This window comes from Leptosomus discolor, chromosome 25 (genome assembly GCF_034619465.1).
Source record: "Leptosomus discolor isolate bLepDis1 chromosome 25, bLepDis1.hap2, whole genome shotgun sequence".
NCBI lineage: Eukaryota > Metazoa > Chordata > Aves > Leptosomiformes > Leptosomidae > Leptosomus > Leptosomus discolor.
This window is the reverse complement of record NC_141415.1, coordinates 5,347,005-5,362,205: the sequence shown is the minus strand read 5'-3', so window position 1 is coordinate 5,362,205 and position 15,201 is coordinate 5,347,005. Positions and strand designations below refer to the sequence as shown.

General features: G+C 64.9%; 1 protein-coding gene across 1 annotated transcript in view; it reads right to left on the bottom strand.

The window, feature by feature from the left end:
* Nucleotides 1-1,387: 1,387 nt before the first annotated feature.
* COL1A1 (collagen type I alpha 1 chain) overlaps nt 1,388-15,201 on the bottom strand; it is a 16,508-nt gene continuing 2,694 nt past the window's right edge. Inside the window, exons 3-52 of the mRNA XM_086478176.1 lie at nt 14,959-15,153; nt 14,738-14,772; nt 14,607-14,642; nt 14,421-14,513; nt 14,265-14,333; nt 13,674-13,718; nt 13,301-13,354; nt 13,026-13,079; nt 12,840-12,893; nt 12,611-12,664; nt 12,443-12,496; nt 12,305-12,349; nt 11,981-12,034; nt 11,822-11,866; nt 11,574-11,627; nt 11,143-11,241; nt 11,011-11,055; nt 10,833-10,931; nt 10,508-10,561; nt 10,308-10,415; nt 9,953-10,006; nt 9,645-9,743; nt 9,373-9,426; nt 9,190-9,288; nt 8,824-8,877; nt 8,399-8,452; nt 8,241-8,294; nt 8,073-8,126; nt 7,741-7,785; nt 7,541-7,639; nt 7,225-7,332; nt 6,737-6,844; nt 6,572-6,625; nt 6,398-6,451; nt 6,184-6,291; nt 6,034-6,087; nt 5,559-5,612; nt 5,147-5,308; nt 4,865-4,972; nt 4,608-4,715; nt 4,339-4,392; nt 4,133-4,240; nt 3,819-3,872; nt 3,595-3,702; nt 3,441-3,494; nt 3,172-3,279; nt 2,803-3,085; nt 1,941-2,131; nt 1,615-1,857; nt 1,388-1,534 (exon numbers count right to left, since the gene is read on the bottom strand). Coding sequence (XP_086334302.1) covers nt 1,388-1,534; nt 1,615-1,857; nt 1,941-2,131; nt 2,803-3,085; nt 3,172-3,279; nt 3,441-3,494; nt 3,595-3,702; nt 3,819-3,872; nt 4,133-4,240; nt 4,339-4,392; nt 4,608-4,715; nt 4,865-4,972; nt 5,147-5,308; nt 5,559-5,612; nt 6,034-6,087; nt 6,184-6,291; nt 6,398-6,451; nt 6,572-6,625; nt 6,737-6,844; nt 7,225-7,332; nt 7,541-7,639; nt 7,741-7,785; nt 8,073-8,126; nt 8,241-8,294; nt 8,399-8,452; nt 8,824-8,877; nt 9,190-9,288; nt 9,373-9,426; nt 9,645-9,743; nt 9,953-10,006; nt 10,308-10,415; nt 10,508-10,561; nt 10,833-10,931; nt 11,011-11,055; nt 11,143-11,241; nt 11,574-11,627; nt 11,822-11,866; nt 11,981-12,034; nt 12,305-12,349; nt 12,443-12,496; nt 12,611-12,664; nt 12,840-12,893; nt 13,026-13,079; nt 13,301-13,354; nt 13,674-13,718; nt 14,265-14,333; nt 14,421-14,513; nt 14,607-14,642; nt 14,738-14,772; nt 14,959-15,153 — 4,280 coding nt within the window. The remainder of the gene's footprint in view (nt 1,535-1,614; nt 1,858-1,940; nt 2,132-2,802; nt 3,086-3,171; nt 3,280-3,440; nt 3,495-3,594; nt 3,703-3,818; nt 3,873-4,132; nt 4,241-4,338; nt 4,393-4,607; nt 4,716-4,864; nt 4,973-5,146; nt 5,309-5,558; nt 5,613-6,033; nt 6,088-6,183; nt 6,292-6,397; nt 6,452-6,571; nt 6,626-6,736; nt 6,845-7,224; nt 7,333-7,540; nt 7,640-7,740; nt 7,786-8,072; nt 8,127-8,240; nt 8,295-8,398; nt 8,453-8,823; nt 8,878-9,189; nt 9,289-9,372; nt 9,427-9,644; nt 9,744-9,952; nt 10,007-10,307; nt 10,416-10,507; nt 10,562-10,832; nt 10,932-11,010; nt 11,056-11,142; nt 11,242-11,573; nt 11,628-11,821; nt 11,867-11,980; nt 12,035-12,304; nt 12,350-12,442; nt 12,497-12,610; nt 12,665-12,839; nt 12,894-13,025; nt 13,080-13,300; nt 13,355-13,673; nt 13,719-14,264; nt 14,334-14,420; nt 14,514-14,606; nt 14,643-14,737; nt 14,773-14,958; nt 15,154-15,201) is intronic.

Below are 15,201 nucleotides of genomic sequence, written 5' to 3'. Positions count from 1 at the left end.
GAGAGCGGAGCTGAAGATCCACCTGCAGAACCTGGAAAGCGGGGTTGTGCTTTTTCCCTTTTGAGGCTTTTAATTGTTGCTTTTTTTTTTTGGTTCTACCTTGCATTCGCTCCGGGATTTGCTCGCAGGTTTGGGGAGGGGGGGGGGGGGGGGTAAGTAGCACCTTGAGAAAATTCACAAGTGGAGCTGGGCAGCAAAGAAGAGGGGGAGAAAAAAAAACCCTAAACTAGAAGGGAATGAAAATCAATCAAGCTGAGTCGCGTCTTTGGAGGCTGTAGCACCAGGCGGTCCCGGGCTCGGGTGTTGCGGGACCAAAATAAAAGAGAATTAAAAAAAAAATAATAATATACAAACCAGGATAAAAATCCTGGGGGTATGAAACCTCAGCGACTCCCGAGGGACCTTGAAGGGAGGAAAAGAAAAGATCAACAGAACAACAAAACCGAGGGGAACGGGGGGGGGGGAATATTAGAGAAAAATTAGCACCTTTGCTCTGAACCTGGCAGGAAAGTCCCGGCACGGCTGAAAAACCCCAAACGAAGCTAAAACTACTTGAAAATGAAAAAAAAAAAAACCAAACCCAAACCAAAAACCCAAAAAAACAACCCAAAGCACAGCGGTGAGGTAGCCTTCCAGAAAAGGAGAGTACGCAGCGAAGGGTCGGGTCTGCTCGGCGGCGGGGGGCAGCGGCTGCTCCCCTGATGTGCTTGGGAATGAATTGATTTTGCTGCCTGAATGGAAAGAAAAAAAGAAAAAAGAAAAAGAAAAAAAACCAAAAAACACGAAAAACCAAACAAAAAACAAGGGGGGGGGGGGAAGAGAGAAGGAAAAACAACAACAAAAAAGCAAATTATGACCAAGAGTTAAACATCTTCCTCGCAGCAAAAAGTTAATACATTAATGAGATGCAAGAAGCGAAGAGGCCAGTGAGGAAAAGTTCGGATGGTCCCGGCGCTCCGGGCTAGGGGGGGCTCGGCACCGTGGCGGGGGGGGGGGGGGGGGGGTCTCGGCACTTTCGGTGAGCTGAGCCGTGCCGTCTTCGGGGCTGAGGGGTGCCCAACCCCGAGGAGGAAGAGGAGGAGAGGAGGGCAAGCAAGCGAACCCACTGCCTGGTGATTTTGTTTGAAAAGTCATTTATTTTTTATTGGTTTTTTGTTTTTTTTTTTTTTTTTGATTTAATGCGCTTTTTTTTCTGTTTTTTGGAGGGGAGGGTTTTAGGTTTTTCTGGTACGGAAACGCAAATAAGTTTTAGAGACGCTGGATAGAAACCGACACAAATTCAAGTCCATGTGAAATTTTCTCCTTTTTTTTTGGCTGTTTTTTTTTTTTTTTTTTATTATTATTATCATTATTATTACTCTCTCCTGTCACGCGTGGGGCGTCCGGTTTACAAGAAGCAGACGGGGCCGATGTTGATGCCGAATTCCTGGTCTGGAGCGCCAACGTCCATGGGAGCCAAATCAATGATGGGCAGGCGAGAGGTCTTCGTCGTCTTGTACTCGATGACTGTCTTGCCCCAAGCGCCGGTGTGACTCTGCGGGGAGGTCAGGGTCAACCCCGTCCCCACCACGCGTCCCCACCACCGCCACCGAGACCGTCCCCTGGACCACTCACCGTGCAGCCGTCCTCGGTGACGCCGTAGGTGAAGCGGCTGTTGCCTTCGGCCCTGATCTCGATCTCGTTGGCGCCTTGGAGGAGAAGGGCCTTCTTCAGGTTGCCGGTGTCCCGGTCCATGTAGGCGACGCTGTTCTTGCAGTGGTAGGTGATGTTCTGGGAGGCCTCGGTGGACATCAGGCGGAGGAAGGTCAGCTGGATGGCGACGTCGGCTGGGTTGGAGCCCTCACCACCATACTCGAACTGCCGGGAGAAGAGGCGTTAGGCACCGCAGAACGGGTCGTCCATCCCGGTTGTCCCCCTTCCTTCATCATCCCCCTGCTCACCTGGAAGCCGTCGCTCATTGTCTCGCCGAACCAGACGTGCTTCTTCTCCTTGGGGTTCTTGCTGAGGTACCAGTTCTTCTGGGCAATGGTGGCCTGGGTGGGGTAGACGCACGTCTCGCCCGTCTCCATGTTACAGTAGACCTTGATGGCGTCCAGGTTGCAGCCTTGGTTGGGGTCGATCCAGTATTCACCTGCGGGGCGGAAGGAGGGAGGTCAGGGAGCGGGGAGGGAGGTGAGCGGCCACGATGGATGGAGGATGGAGGTGAGGAGCAGCCACGGAGGGTGGAAGCGAGCAGCAGCCATGGAGGACAGAGGGATGGAGGTGAGGAGCAGCCATGGAGGATGGAGGTGGGGGGAAGGTGGGAGGGACAGAGGATGGAGGGATAGGCGAGGGGTAGCTGTGAGAGACGGAGGACGAAGGGATGGCGGGTAGAGGCGAGGAGCAGCCATGAGAGATGGAGGAGGGAGGTGAAGAGCAGGTAGGAGGGATCTGGGGGGGTGGAGCATGGAGTTGGGCAACGGCCGGGAGGAACGGAGGAAGGAGGTGAGAGCAGCTGTGAGAGACGGAGGGTGAAGGGCTGGAGGATGGAGTTGAGGAGCAGGTAAGAGGGATGGAGGAGGGAGGTGAGGAGCAGGTGAGAGGGATGGAGGAGGGAGGTGAGGAGCAGGTAAGAGGGATGGAGGAGAGGAGCAGCCACAAGAGGTAGAGGATGGAGGTGAGAGCAGCCGTGAGAGACAGGACGGAGGAAGGAAGGTGAGGATCAACCAGGGGGGATAGAAGAAGAAAGGAGGTGAGGAGCAGGTAGAGGCGACAGAGGGATGGAGGTGAGAGCACCCCAGAGGGACCGGCGGGGACACTGACCGCTCTTCCAGTCGCCGTGGCACATCTTCAGGTCGCGGCAGGTACGGGCAGGGTTTTTGCGGGTGCCTTCGGGGCTGCGGATGTTCTCGATCTGTTGGCTCAGGCTCTTGAGGGTGGTGTCCACCTCCAGGTCGCGGTCGCGCATCACGTTGGCGTCGTCGGCTCGGTAGTAGCGCCCGCCGTCGTGGGCCTTCTCCTGGGGCGGCTGGGGCAGGAAGCTGAAGTCGAAGCCGCCGCTGGGGGGGCCGGGAGGACCAGGGGGGCCAGGTGGGCCGGGGGGACCCTGCGGGAGGAGAAGGAGGAGGACGGTGAGCGGGAGATGAAGGCAAGCGGCTCTGGGCGGGCAGCGGCAGAGGGGACGATACGTACGACGGGGCCGACGTCACCGGTGCGACCGCGGGGGCCGGGGGGACCGATGGGGCCGGGCAGCCCGTTGAGACCGTCTTTGCCGGCAGCACCAGCGGAGCCGGGAGGACCCTGTGGGAGAGAAGAAGGGGTGAACGCCGCCATCCTGCCTGGGCAGGGTTGTCCCCTCCAGCCCCGACACACGTCCCTGTGAGAGGACCCTCTCCCCCCCCCGCGCCCCCCCCGGGATGCTCCAGCCCTGACTGGAGGTCGTGGCTCAGCTGAGGACTTACTCTTGGACCGGCGGGACCAGAAGCACCAGAAGGACCTTGTTCACCAGGAGAGCCCTGTGCAAAGCAAGGAACGAGAAGAGGTCCCGTCAGCACCTCCCTCTGCTTCCAGGACATGGGGCAGCACCTGGGGCCAGCGTCACCCCGTGGGACTTACAGGAGGACCAGGTGGGCCCTGGAGACCGGAGAAGCCTCTGTGACCCTTCATGCCTCTGTCACCCTGTTCGCCGGTTTCACCTTTGTCACCACGGGGACCTTGTGGACCCTGGAGGAGGAGGAAGAGGAGGAAGATGTGCTGAGCGAGGTCCAGGCCAGCCACTGCCCCCGCGCCCACAGGGATGCAGAAGCACCAAGGAAGATGGGAGGAGAACATCAACTTACAGCAGGACCACGAGCACCAGCAGGACCAGGGGGGCCAGCGGGACCTTGGGGACCCTGGGACAGGAGAGAAGGGGACAGGTTAGAGCATCCTTCGCCTTCTGCCGTCACCATCTTGGGGCATCGTCACCCCGAGCGGGGCCGTTGGGCTCTTGGATTCCCAGGGAAGCTCCCTCCAGCAGCGAGAGCTGAGCCCGGGGCCGGACCCTGACCCGCCGGGGGATCGCAGGATCAGTTCTGGCTCCGTAACTGGGTGGGGGTCTCCTGGGCTGGGGAGGGGGACGAGGCGGGGGCGCGCTGGGCAGAGCATCACTTACGGTCTCACCGCGATCTCCGTTCTTGCCAGCAGGACCAACTGGGCCGGGGGCACCGGGGGCACCAGGAGCACCAGGGGGGCCAGCAGGGCCAGTCTCACCACGGTCACCCTGTGAGAAGGAAGAGGAGGAGGAGGAAGAGGAGAAGTCAGCGTGGGCCAGCACAGCCCCACCGCCCCCTCCCGCAGCCCCCTCACCAGCCCACTCACCTTGGGACCAGCAGCACCATCACGACCGGGGGCACCTTCAGCACCGGGAGCACCCTACGGAGGAGCAAAGACCCCCTCGTTAGGGCAGGCGGGGGCTAACGAGGGCCTGGGGGGCACCGTCCCCGCTCAGCCCGCCGCGGGCCGACTGCTGCAGCAGCCACGAGTGCCGCGAGTTGGCGAGTCCTCAGCGCGACGAGTCCAACGCCGATGGGCCGGGGGGGTGGGGGGTCTGTGCCCCTCAACACCGACGGTTGCCCACGGCCACTCACCTCACGTCCAGCTTCACCGGGGGGTCCAGCCAAGCCGGGGGGGCCCATGGGGCCGGGAGGACCGCGCTCGCCGGGGGAACCGGAGGGACCTTGTTTGCCGGGTTCACCCTGCGGAGGGGAGAGGACCAGGGGGGTGTCGGACACCGGCGAGCATCCTCCTCACCGGGCGCCACAGCCACGGTGGTCTCACGGGTGAGTTGGACCCCGGGGGGGGTCCCCAGCATTTTTGGTTCCTGGGGAGCCGCCCAAGTACTCACAGAGGGGCCGGGCAGCCCAGGGAAGCCTCTCTCGCCTCTCTGTCCGGGGAGACCAACGACACCACGCTGGCCGGCGATACCTTGGGGTCCGGGGGTGCCGGGAGCACCCTGTGGGGACAAACAGCACCTCAGGGTGGTGGCGGGGGCGGGGGGGGCCACCCTCCCCATGGAGGGGACCGCCAAGGGATGCTGGGCTGCGGAGGGAGCATGATGCTGCCCAGTATCCCCAGCTCAGGGGAGGGGGTCTGATTGGGGGGGGGGCGGGGGTGTGGGATGACTTACGATGGGGCCATCAGCGCCAGGAGAGCCCTTCTCGCCGGGGGGGCCGGGGGGGCCAGCAGGGCCAGGCTCACCGGGGCGGCCAGCGGGGCCAGTTTCACCGCGGGGTCCTTTGCCACCTTCCTTCCCGCTGGGGCCGGGGGGGCCAGGGAGGCCGATGTTCCCCTGCGTAGTTTTAGGAGGGGGGAGGCGATGCCATGAGGCAGCAGCCCAGGACAGCCCCCCCCCTAGCTGCCAGCTGAAGGGAGGCCAGGGGTGTCCCAGTGCCAACTGGGACAGGGCGGCCACGTGGAGCTGCCTGGATGGGTGCCCAGCACCTCCCGTCCCGCATCCCCCCCATCACCAGCAGCTCCCCGCCCCCCCCCCCCCCCGCCGCTCCCAGCCCCCCACCTCTCGCCCCACCGGGGGTACTCACAGAGGGGCCGGGGGGACCAACTCTTCCAGCAGCACCAGGGAAACCAGTAGCACCCTGGAAGGGAGAAAAACTGGAGTCAGCAGAGGTCGGATCCAGGCATCGCCTGCCACCGCCGCGGAGCGGGTCCAGGGGAGGATCCCCTGGCTGGGGGCCACCTCAGGGAGCCCTGGGGCCAGTGGCCAGGAGGAAAGCATCCATCCAGGAGGGAGCTGGGGCAGATTTAGGGGGATGCCTCCCCCCCTTTTCCCCTCTGCTCTATCCCCACCATGGGATGAAGCCACCCCAGGTCGATGCCATCCCCCCAGATAGTTTTGGGGGTGCAGGGCTGGAAATGCCACAGTTTCCCTCTGCCCCACGGTGTTGGGGGTCAGAGTGAGACATAGCAGGGACTGAAGCCACCCTGGGGGTGTTCGTGTCCCGGGGGTGTCCCCTGGGGGCCCCAAACCTCCCTCCCCACCGTCAAACTGGTACTTACAGGGGGTCCAGCGCTACCGCGAGCACCTTTGGGACCAGGAGCACCAACAGCACCCTGTGGAGGAGGAAGAAGAAGAGGAGGAGAGGGGTGAGCCATGCCGTGGGGCTGGACCCCGAGCGGGTGCAGGGTGGGGAGGGGGGTGCAACTTACGGCGGGGCCAGGAGCACCAGTGGGGCCGGCAGGGCCGGGGGGACCGGCATCACCCTTGGCTCCAGCATCACCAGTTTCACCTTTAGCACCAGGCTGGCCATCGGCACCCTGCGGGAGAGCGGAGTGGGGTGAGCCGGGGTGGGGGGCACAGCATCGCCCCGGCTGGGCAGGATCAGGCCCCTGGGGCAGGGGGGAGCGAGGCCGTCGCACTTACGGGGGGGCCAGCAAATCCAGCAGGACCGGGAGGGCCGGGCTCACCGCGGTCACCCTAGGAGAGACAGCGAGAGCAGTGTCACCTCAGGCAGGGGACGGCTACCAATGGCCACCAAAGGATGGCCACCCACGGCAGGGCCATCAGCCGGGGGGGGGTGGGGGGGGGCACACTTACGGGAGCACCACGGGCACCAGTGGGACCAGCAGGACCGGGGGGACCAGCTTCACCCTAGAAAAGGGGAAAAAAAAAACAGAATAAAAAGGGAGGTCGAGGCTGTGGCGGTGGGTGCCCAGGACACGTCTGTCCCCGGTGCAGCGTCCAGCCGGGGGATGGCCCTACCTTGTCACCAGGAGCACCAGCAGGGCCGGGGGGGCCGATGGGGCCGGTCAGACCTCGGAGACCGTCTTTGCCAGGAGCGCCGTCAGCACCTTTGGGACCAGGGTCGCCCTGGGAGAGGAAGATGATGGTGGGTTACCTGGGGAGGTCCCCTCCAGGCAGGTCACCCCCGCCTTTCCTCCCTTCTTTGCGCAGCAGCACTGAGGCACCCCTGGTTCTTCACCCTCCCTGGGAGAGGCTGGGATCATCCTCCTCCTCCCGGGTTCCGGGGGAAGAGCTGGGCTCAGCTCCCAGCTTGCAGCAAGGGACTGTCCCCAAGGTCCATGCTCGGCTGGGGACAGAGGTGGCACTGAGCATCCCCTCCCCAGGGGGGTGCTGCCGCCCACCAGCCTTGGCTTAGGGGAGCGCATCCAGCCCCGACGGCGGGGGCACAGGGGTGGTCGGGAGCGGAGGACCTAGTGGGGGACATCAGGATTTTGGGGGACACGTACTCTGTCACCCTTGGCGCCTGGCAGGCCGGCAGCACCGCGCTCTCCGGGCATACCCTGCAGACCGGGGGGGCCTTGACCCCCGGGGGCACCGGGAGCACCAGCATCACCCTGGGCAAGAGAGAGAGAAAACGGGTGTTAGCGAGAACCCGGCGCTTCCTCGGCACCGCAAATTCCTCCCCGGCTTCAGCAGCAGCCCCAGCAAAAGGGGGTGAAGCCAAACCCACCCCCCTCCCTTTACACCTGCACCCCAAGAGCCACCGGGCAGGGATGGTCACCAGTCCCAAGCCAGCGGGAAGAACCGAGACCTCGCACCTACCTTAGCACCATCGTTACCGGGAGCACCGTTAGCACCACGAGGACCTTGGGGACCGGGGGGGCCTTGGACGCCGCGTTCGCCGGGGAAACCTCTCTCACCCTGGAGAGGGGAGGCAGGAGAGGGGCCGAGGCCGTCAGGGGGGCGGTGGGCACCGGGAGGGTGCCGAGAGCCGGCTGGGCAGCGAGAGGGGTTCCACTTACCCTGGCACCGGCGGGACCGGGGGCACCGACATCTCCGGGGACACCCTGTGCGGGAAGGCGCAGAGTCAGGGGGGGAAGGGGTGGCACTAGGGACGGGCGGAGGGGTCCCCGGGATGCCCCCAGAGATGGGGAGGGAAGGGGTCCCGCGATACTGGGGGGATGGGGAAGGGCTGGGGTCCCCACTGCTCCTGCGGGAGAGGCGACACGAAGCGCATCGCCTCGGGGCACACTGGGGGACACCCCGTCAGCGGCCCCCAGCCGAAACTGGGAGAGGGGCGATGGGGAGGGGACAGGGACGGTCCCACGCCGCAGCCACGCTCGCCCGCGCTCACCTGCTCACCGGGCTTGCCAGCCTCACCGGGGGGGCCAGCGGGGCCCGGCAGACCCTGGGGAGGAAGAAGAGGAGGGGTGAGACACCACGGAGGTGGGCGAGGAAAGGGGCAACGTCACCCCCACCCTGGACGGTTTGTCCCCTCGCAAGGGAAGGGGACAGCCCTCACCTGGAAGCCAGGAGCACCAGCGGGACCTTGTTCACCTCTTTCTCCAGCGGGACCCTGGGGGGGACGGGACAAGCATGAAGGGGGGGCAGTTGGCTCCCAAGCCCCTTTTCCGGTGGCCAAGCGCAGCCACGGGTGGCCAAGGGCTCGCTGATACTCACGGTAGGGCCGGGAGGACCTTGGGCACCAGCTTCACCGTCTTTGCCTGCAGCGCCCTGTGGAAGAGGGAGAAGAGGATGCTCAGAGCACGGCCCCGACCTGCAGCCCAGCGATGCCCCCGCGGGACTCTGCACCCTCCCCCCTGAAGGGGCTGCGGGGCTGGATGCGGCCGTAGCATCCCTCGAAGGGCGGGAGAAGCCGCGGCGAGCTGCCCGCGGCCACGTCACCTCCCTGCTGTCCCCGCTCCAAAGCCGCTGGCAGCCACCGGGCTGGAGTCCCAGCCACCTCAACCTGCTGCCGTCCTCGTCCTCGGAGCCTTCCCCAGCCCCGGCTCTGCTGCCCCACGCCCCATCCCTGCCACCCCACGCCGGGGTGAACCTCCCTGCCAAGGCACCACCGGGCTGGCTGGGCTCTGGTGAACACTTACCACGGCGCCGGGGGGACCAGGAGCACCTCTCTCGCCGGGTTTGCCGGGCTCACCCTGAAAGCAAGAGAGCAGGATGAGACCCGTGATGGCACCACAACACCGAGGGGCACGAGCCCGCGGGCTCGGCCAGGCTGGAGGATGCACCATTTCAGCCCTCCCCAGGGTGGGGGACACTTCCCCTGAGCCACCCCTCCTTGGGCACCTGCTCCACAGGAGCCACGTGCCCACCCGCAGCCCCCGTCCTGGGTGGTGGCGGTGGCCAACGGGTGGGAATCCCTCGTGGCCCAGGACTCCTGCGTCCGCAGGGCGGCAGCATCTCCAGCAGCCCCCCACTCCGGGGGGGAGGCAGCTCCCGCTCACACTCACCGCGGCACCTTTGGGACCGGGGAAACCCATCACGCCGGCTTGACCTCTGGCTCCGGGGGGGCCGGGGGGACCAGGGCGGCCGTCTTGACCAGCGGGACCCTGTTATGGGGAGGAGCAAAGACCCCGTTCGCAGAGCCCGTGGCGAGCCAAGGGAGGAGCGGGGCATCGGAGGGTGCAACTTACAGGGGGGCCAGTCTTGCCATCGGGACCAGGACTTCCAGGGCTTCCAGTCAGACCCTGCAAGGGAACACGAGTTGGGTTTGGAGCTCAGGTCCCCCAAGAGATGCTCCAGCCAACGTGAGCCTCCTGGAAAGCATCTTCTCCACCAGCATGGAGACCACAGCAGCTGGAGTCCATCCCTGGAGGCAGGGCCACCGGCGCGGTGGCCGTGCTGGCGGGGCTCACTGCTCCTCGTAGCCACCTTGCCACCGCGCCCACCACCCTGCCAAGCTCACCTTGGCACCGGGGAGGCCGGGTTCCCCGGGGCGTCCAGATTCGCCAGGAGATCCTTTGGGGCCAACGGGGCCAGGGGAGCCACGCTCACCGGGGGGACCCTGGGGAAGGGTGGGAGAAGGGACAGACATTACCTCAGCTGCAGGGCATCACCCAGGGATGGGGACCGGAGCCGTCACGAGTGGCAGTGGCACAGAACTGGCCTTGCCACCGCGTGGGGATGGGTAACAAATGCTCGGTGTCCCCACCGTGGCCATTGAGGACACAACTTTCTTGCCCAGACAGGCAGGAGGGAGACGTGGGCACCTACCTTGGGACCAGCGATGCCATCAGCGCCAGGGAAACCACGGCTGCCGGGAGCACCCTGCGAGGGACACGAGAGGGGTCAGTGTGGAGACAGGGGGTGACCTCGGGGGGGTTGGGGGTGCAGGGGAGGGATGCGCCGACGCGGGACCTGGCCACCAGCGGGAGCAGGTTGGTGTCCCTGCTGAGACGCTCCACTGGAGACCTCGGTGGGGCATTGGAAGGGGCTGGGGAGGTCACCATGGTGGGTGCCTGACCCCGAGCACCCATGAGGCTCAGACACTGGACTTTGGGAGATGGGAGGAGGACGGGGATGGGGAGAGGGACATGACGTGGGTGGGACAGGGACTGCTCCTACTCACACGTTCGCCGGCGGGGCCAGGAAGCCCAGCGGGGCCGGGCTCACCACGAGCTCCTCTCTTGCCTTCCTCGCCAGCTGGGCCGGGGGGACCTTGGACACCAGCGGGACCCTGGGGAAGGAGGCGAAGGGATGAGCACCCATGGGCTGCAGGGGAGCCAGGCGGGGCCAAGCCCCCGAGGAGACGTGGGGGGCGTCACTTACGGGTTCGCCTTTGGCACCAGTGTCTCCCTTGTTGCCTGGAGCACCGGGTTCACCCTGGAGGTGGAAGGGGAGAAGAAGGAAAAGCCATTTCACACCAGACTGATGAGCAAAGGGAGCCCTGAGCCGCCTCCTGCCCAACCCCTCAGCAGGAGGGGGGGATGCTCAGCATCTGTCAGCCCCCCCCCAGCACCATCCTGCACTCGCAGGGCTGGAGGAGACTGGGGATGCCAGAGGAGACATCTCCAGGTGGGACAGCAGCTTGCTGGAGCAGAAGAAGGGATCCAGCCCCGGGAGGAGGAGGACGGAGGTGTCCGGGGATACTCACGCTGTTACCCTTGGGACCGGGGGCACCGCTGGGACCCTGGGGTCCGGAGGGACCGCGGGCACCGGGGAAGCCGGGAGCGCCAGCAATGCCAGGAGCACCCTAGAAGACGCAGACGAGGTGGTGAGGGAGCAGCACGGCCCCCCACCCCAGAGCCAGGCCAGGGCTGAGGGACACTCACGGTTGCGCCCTTGGCACCAGGTTGACCGTCAGCACCGGGGTTGCCCTGTGGAGAGAAAGAGGAAGAGGAGGGTTATGCCGAGGCCGGCAGAACATGAGGCCAAAGGACAAGGAGCCATCGGATGCCACTCACAGCAGGACCAGCAGCGCCAGCAGGGCCGGGGGGACCGGGCTCACCACGGGCACCTTGGGGACCTTCGCTGCCACGAGCTCCTTGGGGACCGGTTTCACCCTGGGGAGGAAGAGGAGGGAGGAAGAGCCGTGAGCACGAGGGCTGCCCTGAAACCCCTGACACGGCCGATTTCCCCCTCTGTCTGCAGCTCCTTCCGCATGGAGGCAAAGCCAGGAGAGATGCCCATGGGACTTGGCTGGGGACGTCCCCGCCTGCCTCACTGTCCCAGGCAGCGGCGAGCCCACCGCACGTTGGGCTTTCTCATTTTTGGGACATGTGGGGAACCCATTCGACGCCTCAGTCCTTCTCCTTCACCTCCTGTTCCCGGTTTCCACCAGTTTCTCCCAGCCCAGGAGATGCCACCTGGGAGGAGATGGTCAAGCAGGTCCTACCTTAGCACCAGCAGCACCGGGGAAGCCAGGGGGACCAGCGGGACCAGTTGGACCCTAGATGGGAGAGAGGGCACGTGTCAGAGGAGGGATCCCACCTCACACATCTGGTGCTGGTGGGTTTTCTGGGCAGCAGAGCTCTTGCCCCTGGCCAGGATATCCCAGTCGTGGTGGAGCTGCAGTGGGATCTCCCTCCGGAGAAGCTGATGTCAGGTGCTGGTGGAGGGTGGATGGGTTTGGGGGTTACTTACGGGAGGACCGGCAGCACCAGGAGCACCGTCGTTACCGCGAGCACCCTGCGGGAGAGGAGGCACCCGTTAGCGATGCCCACCGGCAGGAGAGGCGGCCCCCAGCCCCCCACCACACCCCAGGGAAGGGGATGCTCAGCCCTGCCCAAACCAGATACTCACAGCGGGGCCAGATGGACCGGGACGGCCTCTCTCGCCGGGAAGCCCACGAGGACCCTGAGGACAGGAGGAGACACATTTGGGTCACCAGAAGAGACACCTTCCCCTTTCAGAGCCTCCTCCCATCCCTGCACCCCCCCTGTTCCTGCACACAGGGACATTTCCAGGGGGGTTAAACCCCCTCCTCACCCCATTCCTTGGGGCATCCCTGGGGATGCATCCCTGAGGATGAGCTGTCTCCCCATCACGTCTTGCCCCCCATGCCTGTCCCCTTTGGCTGCCCGAGGCCACGTCCCCACCACCGTCCCCTGGGACTCCAGCACTCACCATCTGCCCAGGAGCACCGTTCTCCCCGGGGCTGCCGGGCTCACCCTAGGAGAAAGGATAACGTTGAGGCACCTGCTCCAGAGGAAGCAGCGGTGACTTTACCGGGAGGACAGGGGTGATGCTGCCACCGCTCCTCACCTTGGGACCAGCAGGACCAGGCTCACCCTTGGCACCATCCAGACCACTGAAGCCCTGGGGAGCAGGAGAGAGAAGAGAGGGAGGGGAGGAGGGGTCAGGAGGGGATCCCTTGGTGAGGTCAGGCTCCCCCTTCCCCTAAATCTTGCAGTGGTGGGAGGAGGGACTCACTCTGTGACCCTTCATGCCCGGCAGACCGGCAGTTCCTGGGAGACCACGTGCACCCTAAGGAGAAAAGGGCAGGCGGTGATGGAGATGCTCGAAGGGGGTCTGTCCCCACGCCCCCTTACCCCCGTTCTCAGGAGGGGGGCAGGCAGCTGGTGTCACATCCTTGCTTTGCCACCAGGCAGGTCGTGGTGGGGGTGTCCCCTCCTGGGCGCCCCGGTGGGGAGCATCTCACCTGGGGGCCGGGGGGACCGCGCTCTCCGGGACGGCCGGGCTTTCCAGCTTCACCCTAAGGAGAAGGACACCGGGTTGGTGGCAGGTCCCCAAGCCAGGTGGCTCCTGCTCGTCTTTGGGGGGGCTAGCAGGGCCACCAGGCCCCAAACTGGGGCAGGGGGGGAGATCCCATCCACCGGCCACTTACATCATCTCCGTTCTTGCCAGGGGGGCCAGCGGGACCACGGGGACCCATGGGACCCTAGGAGAGATGCAGGGCAGGGGTGAAGATGCTATGGGTGACGGCTGTCCCCTGTCACCCTGCCACCCAGGCTGGGCAGCACCAGGCTCTGGCAGCCCCATTCCCATGGATCCCGGCTGAGATGCCCCGGAGCGGGGACAGCGCAGCCAGGGCTGGGAACGGGCAGCCTTGTCCCCATCCCCACGGGATGTCAGGCTGGAGGAGGAGGTGGCAGGACTCACAGAAGCACCGGGCTCTCCGGGTTCACCGGGGGGACCTTGGAAACCTTGAGGACCCTGTGGGTCAGTGGGGAAAAAAGAAAAAAAAAAAAAAAAAAAGGAAATAAATGGGTTAGAAAATGAGAAGATTTGACCTGAAGTCCCCTCTGGTAATGGCAGTCCCCTTCCGTATGGTGGCACAAGGACGCGCGTCCCCACGTGTTTCCGTGGCCATAGGGAAGGGCGGGACACCCCGTCCTGCCCTCGCCCCAGCCCAGTCCAGTCCATCCCATCCCATCCCATCCAATCCCATCCCATCCCACCCGGCCTCTGGCCACCCGGAGGATCCCATGGGGCTGCTTGTCCCCAAAAGGAGAGAGGGAGAGGAGATACTCACGGGAGCGCCAGGAGGGCCAGGGAGACCACGGGGACCAGCTGGACCCTGGGAAGGAGAATGGAAAGCGGTGAAGAGTGGCTGCCATGTCCCCTTGTCCCCATCATCACCCATTCCCTGTCCCCATCACCACCCATTCCCTGTCCCCATCACTACCCCATTGCTGTGACTATTGAACCCCACCACCACCCCACCCCTGTCCCCATCACCACCCTACCCCTGTCCCCATCACCACCCATTCCCTGTCCCCACCACCACCCCACCCCTGTCCCCACCACCACCCCACCCCTGTCCCCATCACCACCCATTCCCTGTCCCCATTGCCATCCCATCCCTATCCACACTACTACACCATTGCCACCCCATCACCACCCATTCCCTGTCCCCATTGCCACCCCATCCCCGTCTCCATCCCTGTTCCCATCACCTCCAGGACCAACATCCCTCCCCATCCCTCCCACTTCCTACCACTTGGCAGCATCCTCGGCACCTCCAGCACCGGAATCGCTCCCAGTGCCTCTCCCAGCTTCACACCTCCACCTGTCCCCACCCTTTGTGTCCCCCCTCAGGGACCTGTGCCACCCCAGTGCTCACCATAGGGCCGGGCACGGCCATGCCACCAGCTTTCTCATCGTAGCCATAAGACATTTGAGGAGCGAAGTTCTGTGGGCAGGAGGGAGAGCAGGGGGTGAGCGGGGCGCGGGCACCCCCATGGGGGTCTGCACCTCCGGAGACCCTCCCCATACTCACTCCGCCGAGGCCTGGAGGACCTGGAGGGCCTGGGGGTCCCGGGAGGCCAGGCTGTCCAGGGATGCCATCTCTGCCAGGGGGGCCGGGGAGTCCCTGGGGGGGGAGAGGAGAGAAGGGTGAGCCCCAGCGGGACGGGGGTCCTGGCAGAGCAGGGAGGGAGGGGGGCTCTGCAGGGTTGATACCCACCCTGTCTCCTTTGGGGCCGGTGTCTCCCTTAGGACCCTGTCGAGGAGAGATGAAACGGGCGGTTAGAAAAGGGGTTCTCCAAAACTAGGTGGGGGAAATCGTGGGGTTTGGGGGAGCAAGGGAGCCCTTACCTCTACTCCAGCATTTTCTGGGTAGACAGGGGAGGCTGCGGGAGAAAGGACGGGCGTTTAGAGGAGCTCAGCATCACCCACCACCCCCACCCCACCCCGCACCCATCCCGCAGCCCTGACACCCAGGGGAAGGATGCTGAGCCGGGCTGGGCTCCAGCCCTGCTGCTCCCCAGGGATGCCCCCACACTCCCACCCGCCGCCCCAGGACGACGCCACGATACCGTCGGTGTCGGGACAGATGGGGCAGCACTCTCCGAAGGGGATCTCGGCGTTGGGGCAGTCGGAGGTGTCCTCGCAGATCACCTCGTCGCAGAGGATGTTGCCGTTGTCGCAGACGCAGATCTGGCAGGGTTCGGGTTTCCACACATCCTTGTCGTTGTACGTTAGCCCATCCTGTATGCAGCTTCCAGTTTGAACTGGGAGAGAGGGGCAGGGCGGGGGGGGGGGGGAAGCGTGAGGGTGCA